We start from the raw sequence: 22,432 nt of genomic DNA on the forward strand, positions 1-22,432 counted from the left end.
CGCGGGGACGGGCAGACACCCACACACACCCACACACATACACAAACATTGGCGCACACACAAAAACTGGCGCACACACCAGACGCCAGCCACCACGTCACTTCTGTTTACTGATAGCTATCGTTTACCGAAGGCAGCCAGCCTTCCAAAAGAAAGCACAATGAAGTGAAATAACCGATCATTAACCGTTGACCGACAAGCAGGTAACGGAGTCTCAGTTCACCGTCTGGGAGCCTCTGACACACTTTCCGCACTCCGTGCCGCGGACAGCTGTAGGCTTGTACTGGTTAATGTTCTGTGCATTGTCGGACAAATGTAGCCACTTTCCTGAAACCGCTTGCAAGACTGACAAGTCCACAGCGGCGTGTATGTCCGAGCCTGTCTCCACCTGCAGGTTGTCAACTGTGTGCTTTGGAATGAAAGGGAGAAAACAGGACGCTGAGTAACACGGCGGATATCGCTCATATACTTTTTTTTTTTTTTGACGGTGCCTTAATTGCAAAGTGCTGCGGGAAACCCTGCTCCAACAGCTAGAGTTTTCTCTGTCTCTCTCTCTCTCTCCACCAGTCCCGCCTCCCCCCACACAAAGACCATGCGACTGACAAGAGGGTTCACTTCTTGTTACGCTAAGGAACCGAGAGTGGTCCTCCAGTCTCTTTGGTAGAGAGAGAGAGAGAGAGAGAGAGAGAGAGAGAGAGAGAGAGAGAGCGAGACAAGGAAAACAAACAAGCATGCAAATGGAAATTATCGCGGCCGGAAAAATTATCGAGCTCATTTTTTTTATCGTGCGATTAATTGATTTATTGACTAACGCAACAGGCCTATTTCTTAGGATAAGACTTCACAGTGCTTTCATGGTATTTTAAACAATAATATTTTTGGATTTTAAATTTCAAGGACTGCAACTAACAGCTATTTGTATTATTGATTAATCTGCTGATTGTTTTCTTGATTAACCCATTAATCGTTCTGTCTAAAAAAAATGTCAGAATATGATTAAAAATCACAATTTCCCAGAATGAGGATGGCTTTAAATCTAAAAGCTTGTTTTGACCAACCAACAGTCAGAAACCCAAAGATATTCACTTTATAATAGAAGTCTAAGGCTATGTACGAAATCTCTCTATTAACTCTTAGAAGAAAAACTTATTTTAATGTCTGAATTCTTCAATGATCATGGAAAAAGGGTTGCAGATAATTTTTCTGTCGATTGACCTTTTGTTTAATCATTTCAGCTTGACAAATTTCCTGTTTATAAATAATACACACATAGCATTTATCTGGGTGTACCTGTTTGGTTTAGAAGTTTGTTAGTTTAGAGTTCCAAAAAAAGTTCTCAGTTTTCACCCAAAGCATGAAAGGCAAATCTACTATGTGTTGTGTTATGTATGAGGTGTTCTGGAAGCATCTTCCCAGACACTGATTATACATTCCCCGACGTACCGTCTGACTCTGCTGCACAGTGCCTATAGAAGAGATGCTGAATCAGCAGAATCTAACCAGCAGGCTGCATGGTGCAGACCAGCAACGGCTTCATGCCAACACAGTCTGGCCATGCAGCTCTTTTTTTTTTTTTAAGATTATTTTTTTGGGGCTTTTCTGCCTTTAATCGATAGGACAGCTAGGTGAGAAAGGGGAGAGAGAGGGGGAAGACGTGCAGGAAATCGTCACAGGTCGGACTTGAACCCTGGACCTCTGCGTCGAGGCATAAGCCTCTCAGTATATGTACGCCTGCTCTACCCACTGAACCAACCCGGCCACCCATGCAGCTCTTTTAACCAGAGGTGCATCCAAGTCCCTGCCTGATGATTCATGAACACATACTATGTGTCACATAGACAGTCCTAAGATTTGTTTAGTAAATTGACTTTTATGGACGGATGGATGGACAAACAAAAAAAATAATCTGTTGATCATTCAAAGTCATTTTTTTTTAAGTGTTATCTAGTTCCAGGTTCCCTAATTGTGAGGATTTGCTGCTTTCCTTTGTCTTTTGTGATTGGATCCAGAATATCTTTGGGTTTGGACTGTTGGTTGGACAAGACGAGCCATTTAAATGCTTCACCTTAGGTTTCAGGAAACTGTGATGGGTGTTTGTCATTATTTTTGTGACATTTTCTAATGAAATAAAGAATCTAGAGCTGCAATGAGTAGTCGATTGATCAGCAACTATTTCGATAATCGATTAATTGTTTAAGTCATTTCCAAGCAAAAAACTTTGACTTTGATTTCCAGGTGCCCCAAAGTGAAAATGTTGTGCTTTTCTCTGTCTCACATTATGGTAAATCTGATACTTTTTGGTTGTGCACTGTTGGTCAGACAAAATGAAAAAAAATCACGTTGGGCTTTAGGATATTGTGATGGACGTTTTATAGTCGGAACGATTAATTAATTAATTGAGAAAATAATTGGCAGATTATACAATTAATTGAGAAAATGATCATTAGTTGCACCCAAGATGCATCAGTTACTCAAGAAAAAAATTGGCCCAATCATTAGTTGCATCACCTATGAAGATCACTCTAGTTCCCAACCTGGGGGTCACGGGGCCCCAAGATAAATCCAAGGGGTCACAAAATGAAATACCATATTATATTTACCTTTCTAGACTTTTTCTCTAATGTTTTTGCTGACCATTTCTAGCTTCTAAAATCCTTAGAAATTAAATATTTTAGAAGGAATAATCTAGGGCTGCAACTAATGATTATTTTCATAGTCGATTAATCGATGAGTTGTTTGGTCTCTAAAATGTCAGATAATGGTGAAAAATGTGGATCAGTGTTTCCCAAAAGCCCAAGATGATGTCCTCAAATGTCTTGTTTTGTCCACAACTCAAAGATATTCAGTTAACTGTCACAGAGGAGAGAAGAACATTTTCTATTCACATTTAAGAAGCTGGAATCAAAGAATTTTTACTTTTGTCTTAAAAAATTACTCAAACCGACTAATCGATTATCAAAATAGTTGCCGATTAATTTAAGAGTTGACAACTCATCGATTAATCGATTAATCTTTGCAGCTCTAGAATAATCACTGTTTTGTTGAACTGCTCAAAACTCTCAACTGTTGACACAAAGTGCCCTAACCTTCGTTGAGGTAGATATTGCTTCTTTTTTTCAAGGGGTCACAAGACAAAAAGGCTGGAAGCAAGTGTTGCATGGCTGTAGGATTGCTCATACTTTATATTAGGCTAGTTTAATGTAAATCAGAGAGAGTCAAAGTTTCATTGAGTAATGTATGTGCCGTGGGATAAGTGGTTGTGAATTTACATCATGTGATGTGCATGCTTCCACTTTCCAAAGTATGTAATCATTCACTTTGTATCTCCGGGGCGCCTCAGCTGTAGATGGTACATTACAAACAGCTTAAGAGCTGAAAAGAAGAGGCTATTAGAGGTTGTTGGCTGCAGGTTTGCTTTGCTCTTCTGAGGCTCAAGTGTGTCCGATTAATTGTGTCAGTGAAGTGCTTTAGAGCCAAAAGAGGAGTAATGAAAAGGGCTTGGTGTTGCCATGGCGACAGGGTTTGTTAAAAATGTCGTCTGTGTGATGGGCGTGGAGCAGTGAGTAGTGCATGTTTGAAGTAGGGTTGCAGCTAACATTTATTTTTATTATTGATTAATCTGCAGATCAAGTAGTCTCGCATTGCCAGACCTTCCTCCACAGCGCTGCGGAGGAGGGTCTGGCTAGTCCACACAGCATTCCGGGATGGGAGAAAAACGTGCTCTGGTTTATTGCCATTTCTTTAAACCAATCACAATCGTCATGTGCGGCGCTAAGCGCCAAAAGGAGCCACGGTGCCGCTGCAAAATAGCCTCGGGAAGGAACTTGTTTTGGTGGAACATGTCTACGTTCAAAGGTTGTTTTAGTCGTGCAACAGAAAACTCAGATTGGACAGATAGTCTAGCTATCTGTCTGGATTTACCCTGCAGAGATCTGAGGAGCAGTTAATAAAAAACTAGCAGTTCATAGTTTATTGGTTAACCTGTCCATTGTTTTTCTGAATAATTGAGTAATTGTTTAGGATTAAAAATTGTGAACTTTCAAACTTAAGTTAAAGCACTTAAATTGCTGCCATTTTCTTTGGGTTGCAAACTATTATTGTCTCTGTATAATTTTGTCTATAAATTGTCAGGAAATAGTGAAACTTGTCTATTTTTATTACTATTTTAATTTATCTTAGCCCAAATTAACATCTTCACAATCCTCATTTTCTCTAACAATCACTCCAAAACCCAAATATATATGTGACAAAGAATAGCAGCAAATAATCACATTTGAGAAGCTTGAACCAGAGAATATTTTGCATTTTTATGAGAACAATGACTGAAACAATTAATTGATTACCAAATCTATATATACTGTATCTATATTTAAATTCTTAGTTGCTCGACTAATCAATTAATTGACTAATCGTTTAGCACAGATTGTTTCCGTATGGGTGTATTTGAGTGTGTGTTTGCTACTAGGCATATTTATACCTGGAAAAGCTGTTTTCACTTTGTTGGCTGAACAGCTGCCTACATGCCTGCTGCATCACTGATGGTGTTTCCTCTCAGTGGATCTCACTTCTAACAACCAGAGCCTCTGGCCCAGAGGAGTTCTCATTCATACAACAACAGAGGCTTTCTGTGTGTCTTTGTGTGTGTGTGTGTGTGTGTGTGTGTGTGTGTGTGTGTGTGTGTGTATGTGTGTGTGTGTGTGTGTGTGTGTGTGTGTGTGTGTGTGTGTGGCTCTCAAAGCTTTTAGCAGCTGCACTGTCTTTTGTCTTTGAGTGAGTCACTTCCATATTCCTGCCCTGTATCAGCTTCAGTGTGTGCACTTTAGCAGCTGAACCAGGGGCTTTAATAAACTCCATCACACTGACTCTGCACTGAGCAGTGAAAAAAAAACCAAGGTTATTGATTACAAAGAAACTGGGATGGAGAGCCCAGAGGTCCTTCACACTTGTCCTCGAGTATTGATTAAAATCGTTTAACCTGGAGTATGAAAAAGTGGCTCTACACAGAATATGAAATGGTATTCCACAACCATGCATGTACATACAAATTTTGCAGGCATGTTTTATTCCCTCTTTAATCTGAGACAACCAGTAGGCCACAGTCTGTGTGTGGTTTCGAATTCCCTCACTCTACAGTAAATTGTAAATGTGAAGTGAAACTAAAATGATATCAGTAAGTCTCTCAGTTTGTGGTTTTAAGCCACCGGAAAAACCTTCATTTACACTTCTGCAATTCCATGACAGCTGCTGAGGAAGCTTGAGTGATATGATGGAAAGCTCCAGAACAGCGACTAAATGGAGCTTGTGGTGATTGTTTCGTTGTACTACATCTAAAAGCATTAACTTTTTCTTTTTGATTTACATTGAATTAATTTAATTCCTATACTTCCATTGCATTTCCTGCATTTTTCCTTTAATATAATATAATAATATAATGTTAGATGATGTGACTGGAGCTCTGCAGCTTGAGCAAGGTGTTGGGTATCTCAGCAGAGTTAACGGAATAGTTAGACATTTTGAAGAATATGTTTATTCTTCAAAAGTCAGTATGAGAAAGTCAGTGTCATTTGTCCGTGAAATATGAAGCTGGAGCTAGGAGATGGTTAGCTTAGCATAAAGGCTGAAAGGAAAAAACAGCAAAATTGAATCACAAATTGAATAACTAAAATACAAATATAATATTATAAATAATGAAAATATGCTTAAATATTTTAGAGAGAAGTGGTAGATCATGACAACAGCCTAAATTATAAGATTGTGTTTTCTATACCAGACCTGCAGCCCTTTCAGTTCTTCTTTTGCCTGCACGGGGGTCATATATTACTTCCTGCAATAATGGGATATAACACCAGGGTCAAATGGTTAAGCCCCACAGGGAGAAACCTGATTAGACGATACACAGATGGCACATAATAGGGAGATGAGCATCTGTCTGTGTGAATAGACAACTGGCTTTATTTGAGTCTTTCTTGAGTCATACACACCTGCCTGCTCTGATTCCTTTCATTCACAGCATTACACTAAATAACAAAAGAGCTTTGTGTATTGAAATGTTGAGGTATTTATTATGCTCTCAAATGGTGTCCTCCCAAAATAATTTGTTATTGTGAGAGTATTCTTTTATTCATGTAGACATGCATCATTGCATTTTAATATTGGCCTCAGACATGGTTCCCTTCAGCTGAAAGACACTCAGACTATTCATTCTCCACACGTGTCATTCATTGGACATCAGCCAATCTGTATTGATTGCGAGGATGCAGCGCGGCTGACCTGATACCCCGATGTTGACTCATCCCTGTCTGTCCTCCACAGAGCCGGCTTTATCTACCCACCTGTGTGGCCGTCTCCTCCCTCTGTACATCTTTAACTTTGCGATGAGTAACTTTCGTCCTCCTCTCTCTTTCGGTCTGTCTCTGAATTGTCCGACAACATGGCACCTGTCTAATGAATGTGTGTGACAAGGGAGAGCCCTCAAGTGTCCACCCTCCCTTGCTCCCTCCCTAGCTAATTATTGATGGCCTGGTGTGTCTTCTCAGGGATATGTCAAAGTTCAGTGTGTGTGTGTGTGTGTGTGTGTGTGTGTGTGTGTGTGTGTGTGTGTGTGTATGAGTGTGCATGTGTGTGGAAAAGGCGTGCTAGACCGCAGGATGTGTCATGGTTGCAGCTGAGCGGTGACGCTCTTTGACTCTAAGTTTCAGATGCTAGTTCCCCTGAAAGCTGTCAGAAATGACTTGGAGTGACGCTGTTGAGGACTGAGCGGCTGCAGAGAGGACAGACCAGGTTCAGTACTACTACAACTCCTCTGATCTATAATCACACGACTACTTTTAGACCTTATACTTGTATACTTGTAGTTGTGTAGCTGAATATGTAGTTGTGAGCTTTTTCCAGTAGTTTTTGCTCTCCTATAACAGAAGATTAATTCTAACTTCAATGAATTAATTATGGCGTTTTGTGTGTGTGTATTTAGTGTTATTTTAAACGGGTCATGGTAAAAAAAAAAGACAAGAAAGTCTTCTTAGATTAAGTACACATGGACCTTGATCCTTGCCTAACTAATTAAAGGTATGGGTTTTAAAAGAGTACTCCACTGATAAAGCGTTGCACTCCTATAATGTTGTCAGACTCACAAAAAGGATCAAAATAAATGTAGCAGAACCAAAGATATCGGCTTTTTTATTCCATGCATTCTTCTTCCTTGTCAAAACCTGGCACCCACATTACCCACAATGCAATTTGACCACTGACAGTTCGGTCTGAGGAATGAATGTGTTCTGCTAGTAGCTAAAAAGAGGACTATTGTAGGTGTTTAAGTCTGCTTGTGTCCAGGACTTCTGTATTATTAATGATCGTGAATATTGTAGAGAAACAGGAATGAGTTTCAGTTATTCTACAGCGGTTTTGACAAATCGTTGTTGGCTGCCTGAAATATTTCTACAAGCACTACAAGCGCATTCTCTTGTTTCACTTTTTATTTGTTCGGATGCAGCATCAACACCTTTTTTTGGCATGTGTTTAAACTACTCAGCTGACAGATACAGCTACACATATTTGTACTGGGGAACTGCACAACTACAATCTTCTACTGCTAAGCGACACCACAAGGGCCGCTGAGCGTTATCGAGGTTTCCTTATCGAGGGCGGCAAGAGCGGCTACAGATTGTCTTTGTTCATTCACATTTTGTTTACCTGCAGCACTCATGTTTGCAGCTGGGACGTCAGGATGCTTTGTAGGGCTGGAGTAGTTTACCAGGGAATGTCAGCGGTGATATTAAGCTTGAGAAGAGTGTATTTCCGTTTGCAAAATAACATAAGATTTCAAATGAACGCACACATTAGTATGGGCTTTAGTTTGCAGTACACATGTAGATGTCTTTTGTGCTGTTGGGATTATCTGAACTGTTCTCAAGGTGTAAAACACTTTATACACAAAGTTCTCCTTCAGGCCTGTCGTAGTGCTGCTCTCTTGTATCGATCTCCCTTTGTTTTATAATCCAATTGTCTCGACAGCGATTTGAGATTACATAAAACCTTAAAGAGTTTCTCCACGTGAGTCAGGTTGGTCATCTCATCTATCTGTTTACAGCAGTGTGAATTATTGATGAATGGGGTTCTATATATAGGACTTGAATGTGATGAGGACAGCAGTAGCAACGCAGTTTGTCCCAAGGGAGAGAAAAAGTGCTGCATTTGAATAATGTGGCCAAGATCTCGCCATACAGGAGGTGTGCTCAGAGGCAGGGTCCAAAATTAACTTTTGTGTCCACCAGCCAAAGGGCTAGTGAATGATCAAATTTTACCAGCCAAATAGATTACCATTGTTTTTCGGCTGGTTAATGAAGCAAATCTGCCAGCCACTTGCATATTCGAACAGCATTTGGCTAGTAGATGGTGCTAATTTTGGACCCTGCTCAGAGGGCAGCTCCAGTGACAGATACAGTAAATGTGTGTCTGTTTATATGGATGTGTGCGAGAGTATATGAGAATGTTAAAGGTACAATATGTAATACTGACAGCTAGTGTTTAAAATAGTTACTGCAGTACAAATTCAAAATACTGGGGAGAGTCGTCTCCCCAGCCCCTTCCCAGATCCAAAGTTCACGGAGGTTGCCAGACTGAGACCGCGGCACCCACAACAATGTTGCTAGATGCTTGTCTCATATAGCCAGACATTACTCCATAGCACAGCAGAGTAGCTAACGTTAGATGCTGACAATATTGACAGTCATAAAAGCCTGTGCTCACGTGGAGCTCTGTACCCAACAGACAGACACACTTTTTCGGCTTAGAATTACGGTTGGATGCGCTAAAAATAAAACTACCTTGCCGTCCTCTCCACCCGACTGAACACACTTTATTAGCTTAGAATTACAGCAACAATCGCTTCCCGATTTACAGCCCCCCCTCTCTTGGCTTAAAATAGCTCACCGTTGTCGGCTACAGCCGCTGAACAGGCTACACATTGTAAACAGCCGTGGCCCGCTTGCCTGGTCCTCCGGTAACGTTAGCAGTTAGCAGGGTTAGCATGGCCGTGTTAGCCAGGACCAGTCGGGATCACTTTACTGGCTGTGTCTCAATAATTTTGCGTGTAACCAACTCGGGTACTCTAGCTATATAATTCAATGTCAGCACACAAATGTTGAAATGACATAAAATGCCTGTCCCTTGTAGCTGTGATAAATTATCCTGAAGCTAATGCTTACCTGTTTAGGAGGAAAGTAGCCAACTCGGCGTCCTTTTGGGCTCTAAGCTGTCTCCATCTTTCAAATACATCTTAATATTTACCCGGGGTTTGTTACATATCTGGTTACGCTGTAACTGTTAGAAATATTCCGTTTTTTTTAGGACGGGTAGAATCTATCTCTGTTGATCCTGTTCGTTTGTTTGCTGCTTTCATGGCTGTACTAACGTTACAGCTGTAGCACGCTGGGTTTACGTTTTTACAGGTATATCTGGCAACCCGGCCTGGCTGTCAAACTGGGCAGTTGATAACAACACAGGCCAAAACACAGACAGAAATTCCATCACAGAACGGAAATTTCAAAAGGAGAAAATACTGGCATTAGCATTGTTGTCAGAAAAAATAGTATTTCAACTTAGCATGTTTCCTTAATATCTGATGATGCATTGGGGTCATTTTTGGATTTATTACAGTAAATAAAGTATATTACATATTGGACCTTTAAAAACAGTGGAAACTCTTTTGGAAAATGTCAGCAGCCTTTGTTTTTTGTTCCTGTTGTCTTTTATCTCACATTCAGTATGATGTATGAACTGAAGCAGGGTTGTTTTTTTTAACTTTTGTTATTTTGAGGCTGTTTTTATTGCAATCTCCGTCTGGGTATATGGGCCTCGTGTCCATCCTTGATTAGAAAAATCATGCAGTGGGGATATTTATTAAAAAGCATGTCAAGTACAGCCTCACAGAGCACCGTCAGACACCGCCTACCAAGAGCCTGGGTCTGTCCGAAGTTTCTCCCTAAAAGGGAGCTTTTCCTCGCCACTGTCGCACTAAATGCTTGCTCTTGGGGGAATTACTGGAACTGTGGTCTAGACCTACTCTATCTGTAAAGTGTCTTGAGCTAACTATGGTTATGGTTTAATTCTATAAATAAAATTGAATTGAATTGAATTTCTGGCATGTAGACTTTTAGTCTTGTCAATCCCTATTCTTAATGTGTCACTGTTGTGAAACAATCCTATCACGATTGTTTTGTGGTTCGAAGCCTATCATCTACTGGCTTGAGATCTGTGAGTTGATTCTGAAAGCAGTGGCAAGATCTCGGAGAACAAAGCAACATGAAACAGGGTTCAGTTCATATAATCATGTTCTAAAAGTTGAATGAGACACACAAGGATATATACATTTTCTAACAACAATCCATTCACTTAGATTACGTGAGAGTATATAAATAAGAGAGAGGTCCTAGGAGAGGAGGATTGGTTCAAGGTTGGTTCACACAGATAAATCTTGAAGAAGGAAAACAGTGTAGAGAGAGGCTTTGTTCAGAGCTCTTGCGGAATGGAATGTAACATATTCACATCATACACAGTCTTCTTTTTATCCATCTATCAAAATCATGTTCTGCTTCGTGTGCTTTTGGATTTGATCTCGGATTTACTGAAATCACCAGTGTGTAGGGCTGGGTACCGATTTCAATACTTTTTAGGCACCGACCGAATTGCCTCTATAGTATCGAGGATCAAAAAAAATGCCTCATCATTCAATACACAATTTCAATACCTAAGGAGTAAATCTCATTGGCTTCAGTAAGCCAATTAGAATGCAGCATGCTTCTACCAAGATATAATAATGTTTGTGATTGGCTGTCTAATGTTACACATCGTAGAGGCAGGCAGGAAAAACTCTTATGTTATGCACGGAGACAGGGCTAGAAAATAAATAAAAATAATTTCTTGTTGTTATAATAGATTTTATACAAATTGGTATCATAAAAGTATCGTTCAGGAACCGGTGTTGGAAGTCATGGTATTGGTATTGGTATCGGTACCGGTATTGAAAATCTTTGAACGATACCCAGCACTACCAGTGCAAGAGCACTTATTACTGACTATAGCTCGGTCTTTTGACCACAGTGTCCTCCTCATCACCCGCACCTCACCTGTCCTGTTCACAAGTCAACACTCCACACACAGCTGAACACTCAGCAGAGACACACACTGGTCCACTCTGCTCTCTGTGGGCTTTGTTTCATCGTGACAGTCGGGCCATCAAGACAGTGACATCATGTCAGTGCCGTTGGCAGGGTGATCGAGCTGCAGCCCAGACTGTGAAAGAGGTCTCGACCTCTTGTTCTACTGGTTTTCAAACACACCCGGATGCCTCGGATAATAACTGTGCTTGAAATAATGTTGCCAAGGAGAGGGCTGGTAAAATGTTGCACATGTGAGGTGTTGGTATAGTCAAAGAGGATAAACTACTTTCTACATGCGTGATTGTGACATTTGTGATAAACGAATATATGAATGTATTGCATTTGGCTCTGCAGTTTACCCTGAGGCTACATTACTGTCATATAGCTTAACTTTTGTCCTCAACTTTATGACAAGTTGTCTAATTATTAATCAATTTATGGCTGCCATGTCAACAGCACAGACCTGCCCTCTGGCACTTCATGCAAATTCAGAACAGCTTATGTATATCTACCTTAGAGTCACCTTCACCCTTCATAAGCTCTGACTAATATTGTCGAATCTCCCGTTAGTTAGCCCCCACCCTGCCTGTGCTTTACTGGAGCCTACTGAAAGGAATTTGTGGTCTGTTGAAATGGAGCCTCTTATTATCGTGACCACTGGACCAAAGTCTTTAAAAACATTCTCTTATTCCACCTTTTACTTTGTTCTTCCCTTCCTCCTCTCCTCTCAGAATATGCCCACACTCAAAGTCAAACTAAGTGAACCTAAATTTGAAATGTCATCGTTGTCTCTGCAGAGTCGATCTGTATTAACACACAGTATAGGTCATCACAGAGAGAAGGACAGACTCAGAACAGAAGTTTAACCAGCTAAAACTTAGCAGACTGACTGGGCTGCATCAGTTGCTCTCCTGAACCTGAGGCACCAGAGCCAAATTAATATTTAAAACCAAAAATTCCTTTTGTTTAAGCATTTGTAGACAGGTATCTTTACGACCTGAAAAAACAGGAGTGAATGCATGTTGAGCTTTAGTGTGATCATACAGCAGTATCAGAGTCTTTTTTTGTAGAAGCTACTACTATTTATGGTTTGTTTCCCAGCATTTAATATAGAGAAAAAATCACCTGGTATCAGACTTAGCTGAGGTGCTGGAATTATAGACTATCAATCTCAATGAATAAAAGCATCTGCACACTCAAATCTGTGCAAAAATCATTTTATAAAATATCCATGACTAATATATTCAGTAATATTACCTAGTGTGTGCTGCTTTTTTAGAGCCATTCAAGTGTCTCCATTATCCCCAGTTCCACCAAAGGCTCATCATTAAACACCTCACACATCCACACTACAGCATCCACAGTGTTCATAAACAGCAGCAGCAGCCCACCTCCACCCCCCTTTTCTCTCTCTCTCTCTCTCTCTCTGTCTCTCTCTCTCCCTCCCTCTGCCCTGCTGCTCTGTCTGAGCCATTCAAGCAAAGCACCACAGGATTATCCCTCACTCATTGAGAAACACACACACACACACACACACACACACACACACACACACACACATAACACACAGTGTTTTCCTGCACAGTGCTACTGGAAGATCTCAGATCACAGATTAGTGCTCCTCTTCTCCTGCTCTGCACGCTGATGCTTCGTGGCTCAGTCAGTCAGAGAGGACGGCGGGCAGTGCAGAGCAACAATAGGCCAACAGGAGGGGGAGAAGAGGAGGCGAGGAGGAGAGGGGCTGACTGCTGGAGGAGGCCACGTGTCTCTTTTCTCCTAGCTATAGCCTTAGCCGCTGTTAACGGAGGACTGGGGGTAAGCTTTTGTTGCTGTGGCAGGGGGCTGTGTTCTCCCTCGCTCCGGCCGGGTGTGTTGACGGTCTTTGTCTTGGGCTCTGACTCTCTTAAAGTGTTGATGCTACCGGCTGGCTGCGCTGCGAGTTGTGGTGCTTTTTGGTGCCTGTGTACTTGCGTTTAGATGGATGGGGATTCCCAATGATGCACATTTAGTCTCATTGCTTGTTTGTGAGGATGTGGATCTTTGACTGAGACTGCACAATGTACTGACGAAAGAGGAGAAGAAGAGTGAAGAATGAATCAATTTGATGGTGACTAAACCTTGGAGGGTGCTGCCTGTGTGTGTGTGTGTGTGTGTGGGGGGGGGGGGGGGGTAGGTATTGTTTGTCTGGCTACAATAAATAACTCACTAGATAGTGCACTTTAAATTACAAATGCAGGCAGATTGATGTCATTATCTATGTCTTTGTTTCATCTCTACTGGTTGGCTTTGATAAAACAAAAAAGTAGAAGAAGCTAGTCAGTGGCTGTTTTCTTACACTGAGATCTGCCTTTCTGCAAGCCGAGCAAAGGGCTCCCCTGAACAAAAGCCCCCTCTTGGCACGCAGCTAATGGATTAACTCAGCATGATAAACACCCACTCATGACATGCGCCATGCTGCATCCGGCCGAGGCGTTTATTTTTCCCGAAGCCGTTGTGTTCGACCACCGTGGAATTTCCCCTCAATTAACTGGATTTTGGATTTTGGAATTTCCTTCACTTCCCTCTCTCATTTCATCTCTGCCCTTCATTGTCAAAAGTGTTGCTCCATCCACTGGTCCATGGTTGACCCAAATACCCATGCAGCTCCCACCCCTCCCCCTGACCTCCTATCAAAACACATCACTGCCTTTTTCTTTCTATTGTTTCATATGTTTCATTCTATGTGTCTCTTCTGCATCAAATCCTGAGATTTGTTTTTTGTTAATTATAAGGCAATCATCTAATTGTCAATTTCTAATCAGCTGGTGGTCTCAGTTAGAGAAGGCCATAAGACATAAATATAGACTGCATAGACAGTGCTGACCTGGAACAGTCTCATGATGTTTTATAAATGTTTGTGACCAATCAAATTGTGATTCTTAAAGCAACACTATGTAACTTTTCCCGCTTCGGTCCCCCTACAGGTTGGATCGGAATTGTCCATTACATTATATTGTGCAAGTTTGCCAGATCGGGTAGTGGATCTGTAGTTCTTATGAACTGGACAATGTAAGTTACATAGTGTTGCTTTAATGTTGACTTGTTGACTGAGAAGAAATCAACTGCTAATGCAACCAAATTTTCTCTGTTTTTATTGTTTCATTACTGTGTCTTAAATAAATAGTTTGGCATTCTCATGTCTGTGCACTAAATGTGAGACTACAGCCAGCGGCTGGTTAGCTTAGCATAACGACTGGAAACAGGGGATGGTGGCTCTGTTCAAAGTTAACAAAATTTGCCAACCAGCACCATTAAAGCTTGCTAATTAACATGGTATATCTCGTTTGTGTAATCCATACAAAAAACGTATAAAAGTATAAAAATGGGGGGTTATATATTATATGAGGTTGCCAGGTAACCAGCAGAGACTCCAGTAAGTTACTGCTCCTAACTAAGAAATAGTCCGGCACATAAACCCCGGTAAAACCACGACGGTTTTTATACAGATTAAACAAACAAGATCTTTAGAGATGCTGTTGGTCAGATTTTGGTTATTTTGGCCAGAGCCTTGTCTAGCAGTCTTTGTGCTAAGCTAAGCTATCTGGCTGCTGACTGTAACTTAATATTTACCGTACAGACATGAGAGTGGTATCAACCTTCTCATGTAACCCTTGGCAAGAAAGCAAAATGTCCAACTATTCCTTTAACATACAATGTTTGTTATTCATTCTGAGATTAGATGACTCATTCTCAGCATACTTTGGTTGAAAATGACCTATAACAAACGATGCATCAACATCACAGAACAAACCTTTATCAAATGCCTTCACGGTATCTGTTTATTGGTATTTTGTATTCTAGCAGAGGCTCAGTGAAACCTGTCTGTAGCTATAGCTGGCATTTCACTGCGCTGATAACAGTCAAATAGCAGTTCATTTGCATTCTCTCTTTGCTTCTTACCTTGAGCTGTGTTTGTTTGTAGCTCCCACCACACATGCACACCTGCATATCCTACTTCTTATTTTGTGTAATCTATCTTTTTTTCTTCCTTGATTAATGCTTGTGCAAGTAAACATGTCTGGGCTTTGTTATCTTTGTCATAGCATATCATATCATAGTGGGGGTAGTGATTTTTCAACCGGTGTCATATTCGCATCATTTTGTCCATTCTGACCATGGGTCATGCTAACCTTCACCACTTTGTGTGGTTTCTTCCAAAGATCCCTGTGAAGATTATAACTAATCCAGGTGGTGACTTTATGTTGTTTACTTTCGGTCAGACTAGTAGAGACTGAAAAGAGAGAAATTCATTTGGGAAGCTTTAGGAGGCTGGCGCTGCTTGTTCTAAATGTTTTACCGGACTCCCCATTTTCCCAAGTCTCACTCAAGTTGATGATAACATTTACACCAAAATGTGGTGGTACGAACAATATGTAATTTGTTTGGAAATGGGCTAAAAGCCTGGTATAGTCCTTTACTGTAAGCCCATCTTGAATGACGATCCCCAACAAATTATGTAAAACAACACAAATGACCCTTTTTTTAACCTAAAATCAAATTACAAATTTTTAGTTTTTTCTTCTATTGAATTGACCTAAAAAGTTACAGTCAGTCAAAAGTTCAAGGTCAGGAATTGGAGATGGCAAAATATATCAGAGGTTCTCTTTGACTAGGGTTTATGAAGCTGTAACAAAACTCAGCAGCTAATTACCTCTTACTTGAAGCCCCTCATCATTTCAGTATGCTGTGTGATCCGTGGAGTCCCTTTTCAAATTGCAGTGTGGGCTGTGGACTGAACCTGAGCATGTGGAGGTGAGCGTTGCACTGATGAGGCTGCAGTAGCACCAGGATAATGTCTTCAGTCTGTCTGTGTCTTCACTCACTTAATATGCTGAGGGTCTGCATTCACTTAGACATCATTAGACATAGATCACTGCCTACTTATTCTGTTCTATTTGCTGGTTTGTTATAATAATCAGTCCTTGTGCAGATAGAGAGATACATGGACAGATTTTAGACAATGGGCCTCAGACAAAATCTTGTATCTCCCTAGTGGTCGTTTTGCATTTCTCTGTAGTTGTTTTGTGTCGTGTTCGTGGCTTCTCTTTGTGATCATTTTGCTTCTCTGTGGTTGTTTCCCTCTCTCCGTAGTCCGCTGGCATCTTTTTGTAGTTGTTGTGGTTGTTATGGGTGTCATTTTGCATCTCTGAAGTCATGTTGCATTATCTCTATAGTTGTTTTGCGTCTCTTTGTGGTCATTTTGTGTCTCTTCATGGTCATTTTGTGTCTGGTTGTGGTTGTTTTGCTTCTTATTTTGCATTTTTGTGTGTCTTTGTAGTCAATTAGATAATTGACTACATTAATTAGATTGACTTTCCAACAAGAACCCCTTGGATCCCTTGCCTGTAGGCCTGTTCAGCATTCCAGCCATGGATGGATGGATGGATTGATAGATGGATCATTTTGATTTTCTCTCTTCTTCCACTCATGCTGTGCCCTAATTTCAGCATGAGTCATAATTAGCAGTCAGGTCACAGCTATTCATTTCTGCAGCAGCGTTAAGGTGTTCCAGCATGGCCTTGCGATTATGTTAGTTGTCTAGAATGATGGAAGATTACTCTGCAATTAGGCTGCGTTGTTCTGACAGAAACTGGGTAAGTAGATGATAAGAAGACTGATAATTGCCAGTCATTGCATATTGACGTAGTCATCTCAGAGGAGTAGAGAGAGAAACAGGTGTGTTAGGGTGGTTTTGTACGTACCTGAGCCTACCTGATAACAGTGTGTGAAAAGTAAAATGCTCGGGTGGTGAACTTTGATTTCCCCTGATGGTAATCATTGATCTCGTCACCTTTAGTTTTGGAGTGTACAAATGTGTATTATTAGCTTATTTAGCTGTGTGTTCTACAGTATGTGTTTCAAAGTTGTGAAAGTTATTAAGAGCTGAAGCAACTGTTTGATTGACAGAACAGCAATTCAATCAAACAAAAATACTTTATTCAGTACTACTTTCTTCATTTTATATAAATGTATTTCGAGGCTGTTGGTTATATAAAACAATTATTTGAAGACATTACCTTGGGCTCTGAAATATTATGAGGGGCATTTCTTTTAATCAACAATTTAAAAATGCAGCTAAAGCTAACAGTTTATGGATTAGTCCATTTGTCATTCGAAAGAAAATTATGAATCAATGAATTGTTTAAGTAATTGTTTTCTGATAAAAATGCCAGGCATCAATTGTGATAATGTTCTGCTTTCCTGTGTTTTGTGTGATAACCTGAATATCTTTGGGCTGTGGCCTGTTTGACAGGCAAAATAAGCAACTTGAAGCCGTCATCTTGGGCTTTAGGAAATTGTGAAAGGCATTTTTTCGCAATTTCTAGAGATTTTAAAATGATTAATTGAAAAACAATCGGCAGACTGTTAGCACTTCTCACAATCTCTGTGTTTCCCCTCCTCTGTGCTCTTCTTCTCTCACAGTGCATGAAGAGCGTGACTCTGCTGCAGACCGCCACAGCCTGAAGCCATCCTGCCAAATCTGGAGACCATGTCTGGAGCCTACGACGAGTCCGCCAGCCAGGAGGAGACCACAGACAGCTTCTGGGAGGTGAGACAGCAGTGAACAGTCTTTGGCAGATTAAACCTATACTCTAAATAGATTTAAAATAAATCGGTAAAATGACAGAAAAAGTACTGGCAGCTCATTAACCGGACTTTGTCCCATAACTAAAAACAGAACGTTTGGTGTGTAGCTACAGTAAAAACATAGAACATCTTCTGTTATTCAAAATTCTCTCATACAAAGCTGCTCAGTTAGTAAACTTCAGAAAAGAAATCAGTTCTTTAAATAATTTAAAGCTTTTTTTAAAGGCTTTTCAATTACTTTTTTTTAAGGTTTAAACTCTTTTTTTTTTATTTTTACGCTCGCTAATCCAAGTCCTGGTTAATTATTTACGATACCGGTGTTGTGACTAACTCGCTACGTTAGCTAGCATTAGTGATATCCAACAAAAATTCACATATGGAACACATGACCAACCCAAACAACATTTTAAACTACTATACATCCAATAAAACATGCACGTTGTTCATTTTTTTCCCACACAATTACTTACTGCTGAAATTTGAAATGTAAATAAACATGTTTCTTAGAGAGTAACTGGGATCTGACACTGCTTAGTGATGAACTCTCACAGAACCTGCTTCGTCTGAGAGCTGAGAGGAAAGATCCGAGGCCTAGTTTATCACGCAGTTGATAGGCACAGATTCACACATAAACACTCAATTCTACAAACAATTTATTAATAGTGATCGCTTACTGAGCACCTGGTCTCTGAGCCACCACAGATCTGTTGGTGACATTCACTTTGAATCACTCACCATAATGATGGATGGTTACGTTTAAGTGCCATTATTTCTAATTGAGTTCACCAAGCCAGCTTAACCATCTGTTATGGAAGTGTTACAATAAGTGCAACATTTAAAAAACAAATGATTTACGACTGTGGTTCAGCCCGTACCGTGGTTGCTCTCTCAGTGTAACCATCAGGGACTTCTCACCAATAATTGCCAACTATTTTTTCATCTATGGATGACACTGAGGTGACACTGACCTCTGATACAGCTCTTATTAGAGATGACACTGTAAGCAGCATTTATCAGCACCTGCCTTCATGCTGTCATGCTGAAATTGCAAAATTAAACATTTTAGTTGAAGCTTGTAAAATGGCAAACTAGTGGTAGATTATTATTTTTCTGATTCAGTAATTGATTTATTGTTTTAGCTCTAGATGACAGTTTGTTGTACTGGGTTTCTCGTCCATGATTACATCCACAACAACCTCTTCTGTGGGTCCGTCCACAGAAGAGGTTGTTGTCCTAAGTCATTTGAGCAACAAGTTCCCAGAAGTCCATTCATTATAAAGGAGATCTGGTTCATGGTGTTCAAACCAGGAAAAAAGTTTCACACATCTTAAGCTATGGATAATATTGCCTATCATGTTGCTGCACGCAGTATGTATGATGGATGGACTCAGCAAGTATTTGAGACAGAAAACGTTGGTCAGTTTCCTCTCAGACTCAGCAATCAGCTGGAGCAGCAAAAGCTGCCTGTTTCCAGCACAAAGTCACTATATCACAGCTACTCATTGCTTTAGCTGCTGCAGTGCTGCCTGCTGATCGCTGACTCGGCTGAAGCAGAGTGCTGGTGTGGAATACATCATTTGTCCCCAGGCTGCTTTCATTTTGTCCACTTTTGAGATTTGTTGAGTGTCATTTTCAGGGTGAGGTATTAGGTAAACACCTATTACACATTCAGCAAAGATGCAGTCCCCTTTTTCTCTTTCACAAAGTTGTAAAATGTTTGCAGTAATGTGAGATTTTAGCCCCTCTGGGCAAAGCTAACAACTCACTGGGAGGTTGCTGCTCCCGTGTCCATGCAGAGTTGTAGATTATATGACATTAACTCACCCCCTGCTTTCATTGCATAGGTCCACTCACACCAGCAGTGTCTTCCCTGCTGTTCCCTCCTGCCTATTCAATGCATCACTTACAGGCTGAGTTCCTTTTTAAAGACGGCACCTTACACAGTGATCCTTATAACAGCAGTACAGTATACAGCAGTTGTCTTAGAAACATAATTCGAATCATGCCATCTTCAGCCATGACAGTCAATAATGAGAAACTGCCACTTTGTTGTTGTAATTAGCAGATAATTTATACCAACTACAGACAAGAGGACTGTAGCACCCAATAATTGAATAACTTTCTAAAAAAGTAATACAATTTACACTTAACATGATCGACTGTCCTGACTGATACTGTAATAAAACATTTCCAATGAGAATCACTGTTGACTCAGATGAAAAAAACAATATTTTATGGAGATTGAATCGCCTGTTTTGCTGTTAGCTATCTTCTTTAAGTCATCTATAATATATCCTTTATTTGCCAAGTACATATTTTACACACACATACGAGGAATATATCCTCTGCATTAAACCCATCCTAACTACTTAGGGCAATGACAGGAGTTACCTAGCATGAACAGCATATCTATATGTCCATGCTGGGAGGAAACTGGAATACCAGGAAGATACCCACACAAACACAGGGAGAACATGCAAACACATCTGCCCAGGGATCGAACTTCGTACTTAGCAGTGCCTACTTGCTGTGAGGCAGCAGTGCTAACCACTGAGCTGCTTTTATCATCTTCTGATGGTGTCTAATCTAAGATCCACTGGTGTAATAGACGATACTTGCATAACGACCAATCAGCATGGGTATGGGCGGGTTCATTTCCCATTGATAGGGGTTTTAGTTTAAAGCACCTTTGTCTGGTAACAACATACCACCTGCCATCTGTTGTCAATTTCAAATTCGACGTGAAGCCTGGAGTTTACAATTCCAAACATGAAAACAGTTTTAAATGTTTTCAGTAGGCAAACATGACAGTAACAGTTTTATACATTTGTATACTTTACATTTCTGAGAAAAAGAAGCACTTAAAGTAATTTGAGACATTGTTTTGATGTAAGGTTGGCAACTACAAACGTACAGTGAAGCGGATTGACGATGGTCACCGGCTCTGCAACGACCTGATGAACTGCATCCAGGAGCGTGCCAAAATCGAGAAAGCCTACGCACAGCAACTGACCGAGTGGTCCAAGAGGTGGAGGCAGCTGGTAGACAAAGGTAACCATTTATTTTACACTCATATTATGCAAATTCACATATTGTTTTTCAATAATATCTGTGTGGTTCTTTTTTTTTTAATCTAATGCGTCACTTGATTTGTCCTCCACCAGGGCCTCAGTACGGCACAGTAGAGCGAGCTTGGATGGGGGTGATGACGGAGGCAGAGAAGGTGAGCGAGCTTCACCAGGAAGTGAAAAACAACCTGATGAACGAGGACTTTGAGAAGGTAAAGAACTGGCAGAAAGACTTGTACCACAAACAGATGATGGGAGGATTCAAGGAAACCAAAGAGGCAGACGAGGGCTTCAAGAAGGCCCAGAAACCCTGGGCCAAAAAGCTAAAAGAGGTGAGGAAGTGTGGTTTTTATTATCTCATCCATTCATGTAAAAACCAAGTGGACCCATCTTCAGACCGTCCAAAGACACTGAACTCACATTATCACATGAATTACATTTGAAAACAGTCTTTCTAAGAACAAGTGCTGCTGTTGAGTTATACAGTCTTTCAGTGACATGAGCACAAATGACAGACCCTTTATATGTCACTTTTGCTGTCAGTGAAAATTATTAATTTTTCCACAACTAAGAGAGTTTTTACAACTACGTTCTGTAGTCACTTATCATGAAACACTTTTATAAATAATTAACCATTAATTGTATTAGAATATTTATCCTGTCAGCTTTACTTTACAGATTAAATGATTTGTTGATCAGCAGAAAAATAATCATCAACTACTTTGATTATTGGTCAATCATTAAAATCATTTTTTAACCAAAAATGCCAAACATTCCTTAGTTTTAGCTTCCAAATTGTGAGGATTTGTAGTTTTTCTGTGTCTAATGTAATAAAAACGAGCAATTTAGTATCATCAACTTTGGCTTTAGGGAATTTTGATGATGAGCATTTTTCACAATTTTCTAACATTTTATAAGCATTAAAATAATGGTCAGATTAGTCAGTTGTGAAAATAATCATTAGTTGCAGTTGTAGCCCTCCTTTATTTATGCCAAGTTTATAACTAACAATGTCATGCTTGTGCATGTACTGTATACAGTATTTCTCATATGTGCAGATTTACCCAACATACATGATCAGTGCAAAAAAGTTTAATTTGTTTATGTCACCTTATTCCTTTAGCTCGAGGCTGCCAAAAAGTCCTACCACATGGCCTGCAAAGAGGAGAAGCTGGCGTCCATCAGAGAGGCCAACAGTAAGGGAGAGGCCTCTGTGACCGCTGACCAGCAGAAGAAACTCCAGGAGAAAGTGGACAAGTGCAAACAGGACTCACAGAAGGTGAGAGCAGCGACTGCTGCAGCTCATTATGCAAAAGTTGTTTTCCACTATCAAGCCAAAAGCAAATCAACTCACAGGCCATTTTAAGATGTAGAGCTGGTTTCTGTTACATAAAGGCATCATAGCTGTTAGTCAGTGTGGCATTATTAATGTGTGACTGAATACCACACCTCCCCCTCTACATGGATGTGTCTCCCTCACTAGTCCAACATTTGCTGAAGTGGACTCTGGTCTCCTTTGACTGCCTTGACATTCACACTCCTATAAGTCTTTCTGGTGCTTGAATATTTATTATCCTTTTC

The 22,432-nt window shown here is 40.4% G+C and overlaps 1 protein-coding gene across 3 annotated transcripts in view; it reads left to right on the plus strand.

Annotated features, from left to right (window-relative positions):
• pacsin1b (protein kinase C and casein kinase substrate in neurons 1b) overlaps positions 1 to 22,432 on the plus strand; it is a 32,662-nt gene that overhangs the window by 3,949 nt on the left and 6,281 nt on the right. Inside the window, exons 2-6 of one of the 3 annotated variants that reach the window (XM_031301929.2) lie at positions 6,693 to 6,780; positions 17,619 to 17,745; positions 20,678 to 20,834; positions 20,948 to 21,183; positions 21,975 to 22,130. In XM_031301929.2, coding sequence (XP_031157789.1) covers positions 17,686 to 17,745; positions 20,678 to 20,834; positions 20,948 to 21,183; positions 21,975 to 22,130 — 609 coding nt within the window. In that variant the 5' untranslated portion in view covers positions 6,693 to 6,780; positions 17,619 to 17,685. Of the gene's footprint in view, positions 1 to 6,692; positions 6,781 to 12,725; positions 12,972 to 17,618; positions 17,746 to 20,677; positions 20,835 to 20,947; positions 21,184 to 21,974; positions 22,131 to 22,432 lie in introns of those variants that run through there. The other 2 variants (XM_031301930.2, XM_031301928.2) reach the window with 2 other exon arrangements.

The sequence above is a fragment of the Sander lucioperca genome, chromosome 6 (assembly GCF_008315115.2).
Source record: "Sander lucioperca isolate FBNREF2018 chromosome 6, SLUC_FBN_1.2, whole genome shotgun sequence".
Lineage (NCBI taxonomy): Eukaryota > Metazoa > Chordata > Actinopteri > Perciformes > Percidae > Sander > Sander lucioperca.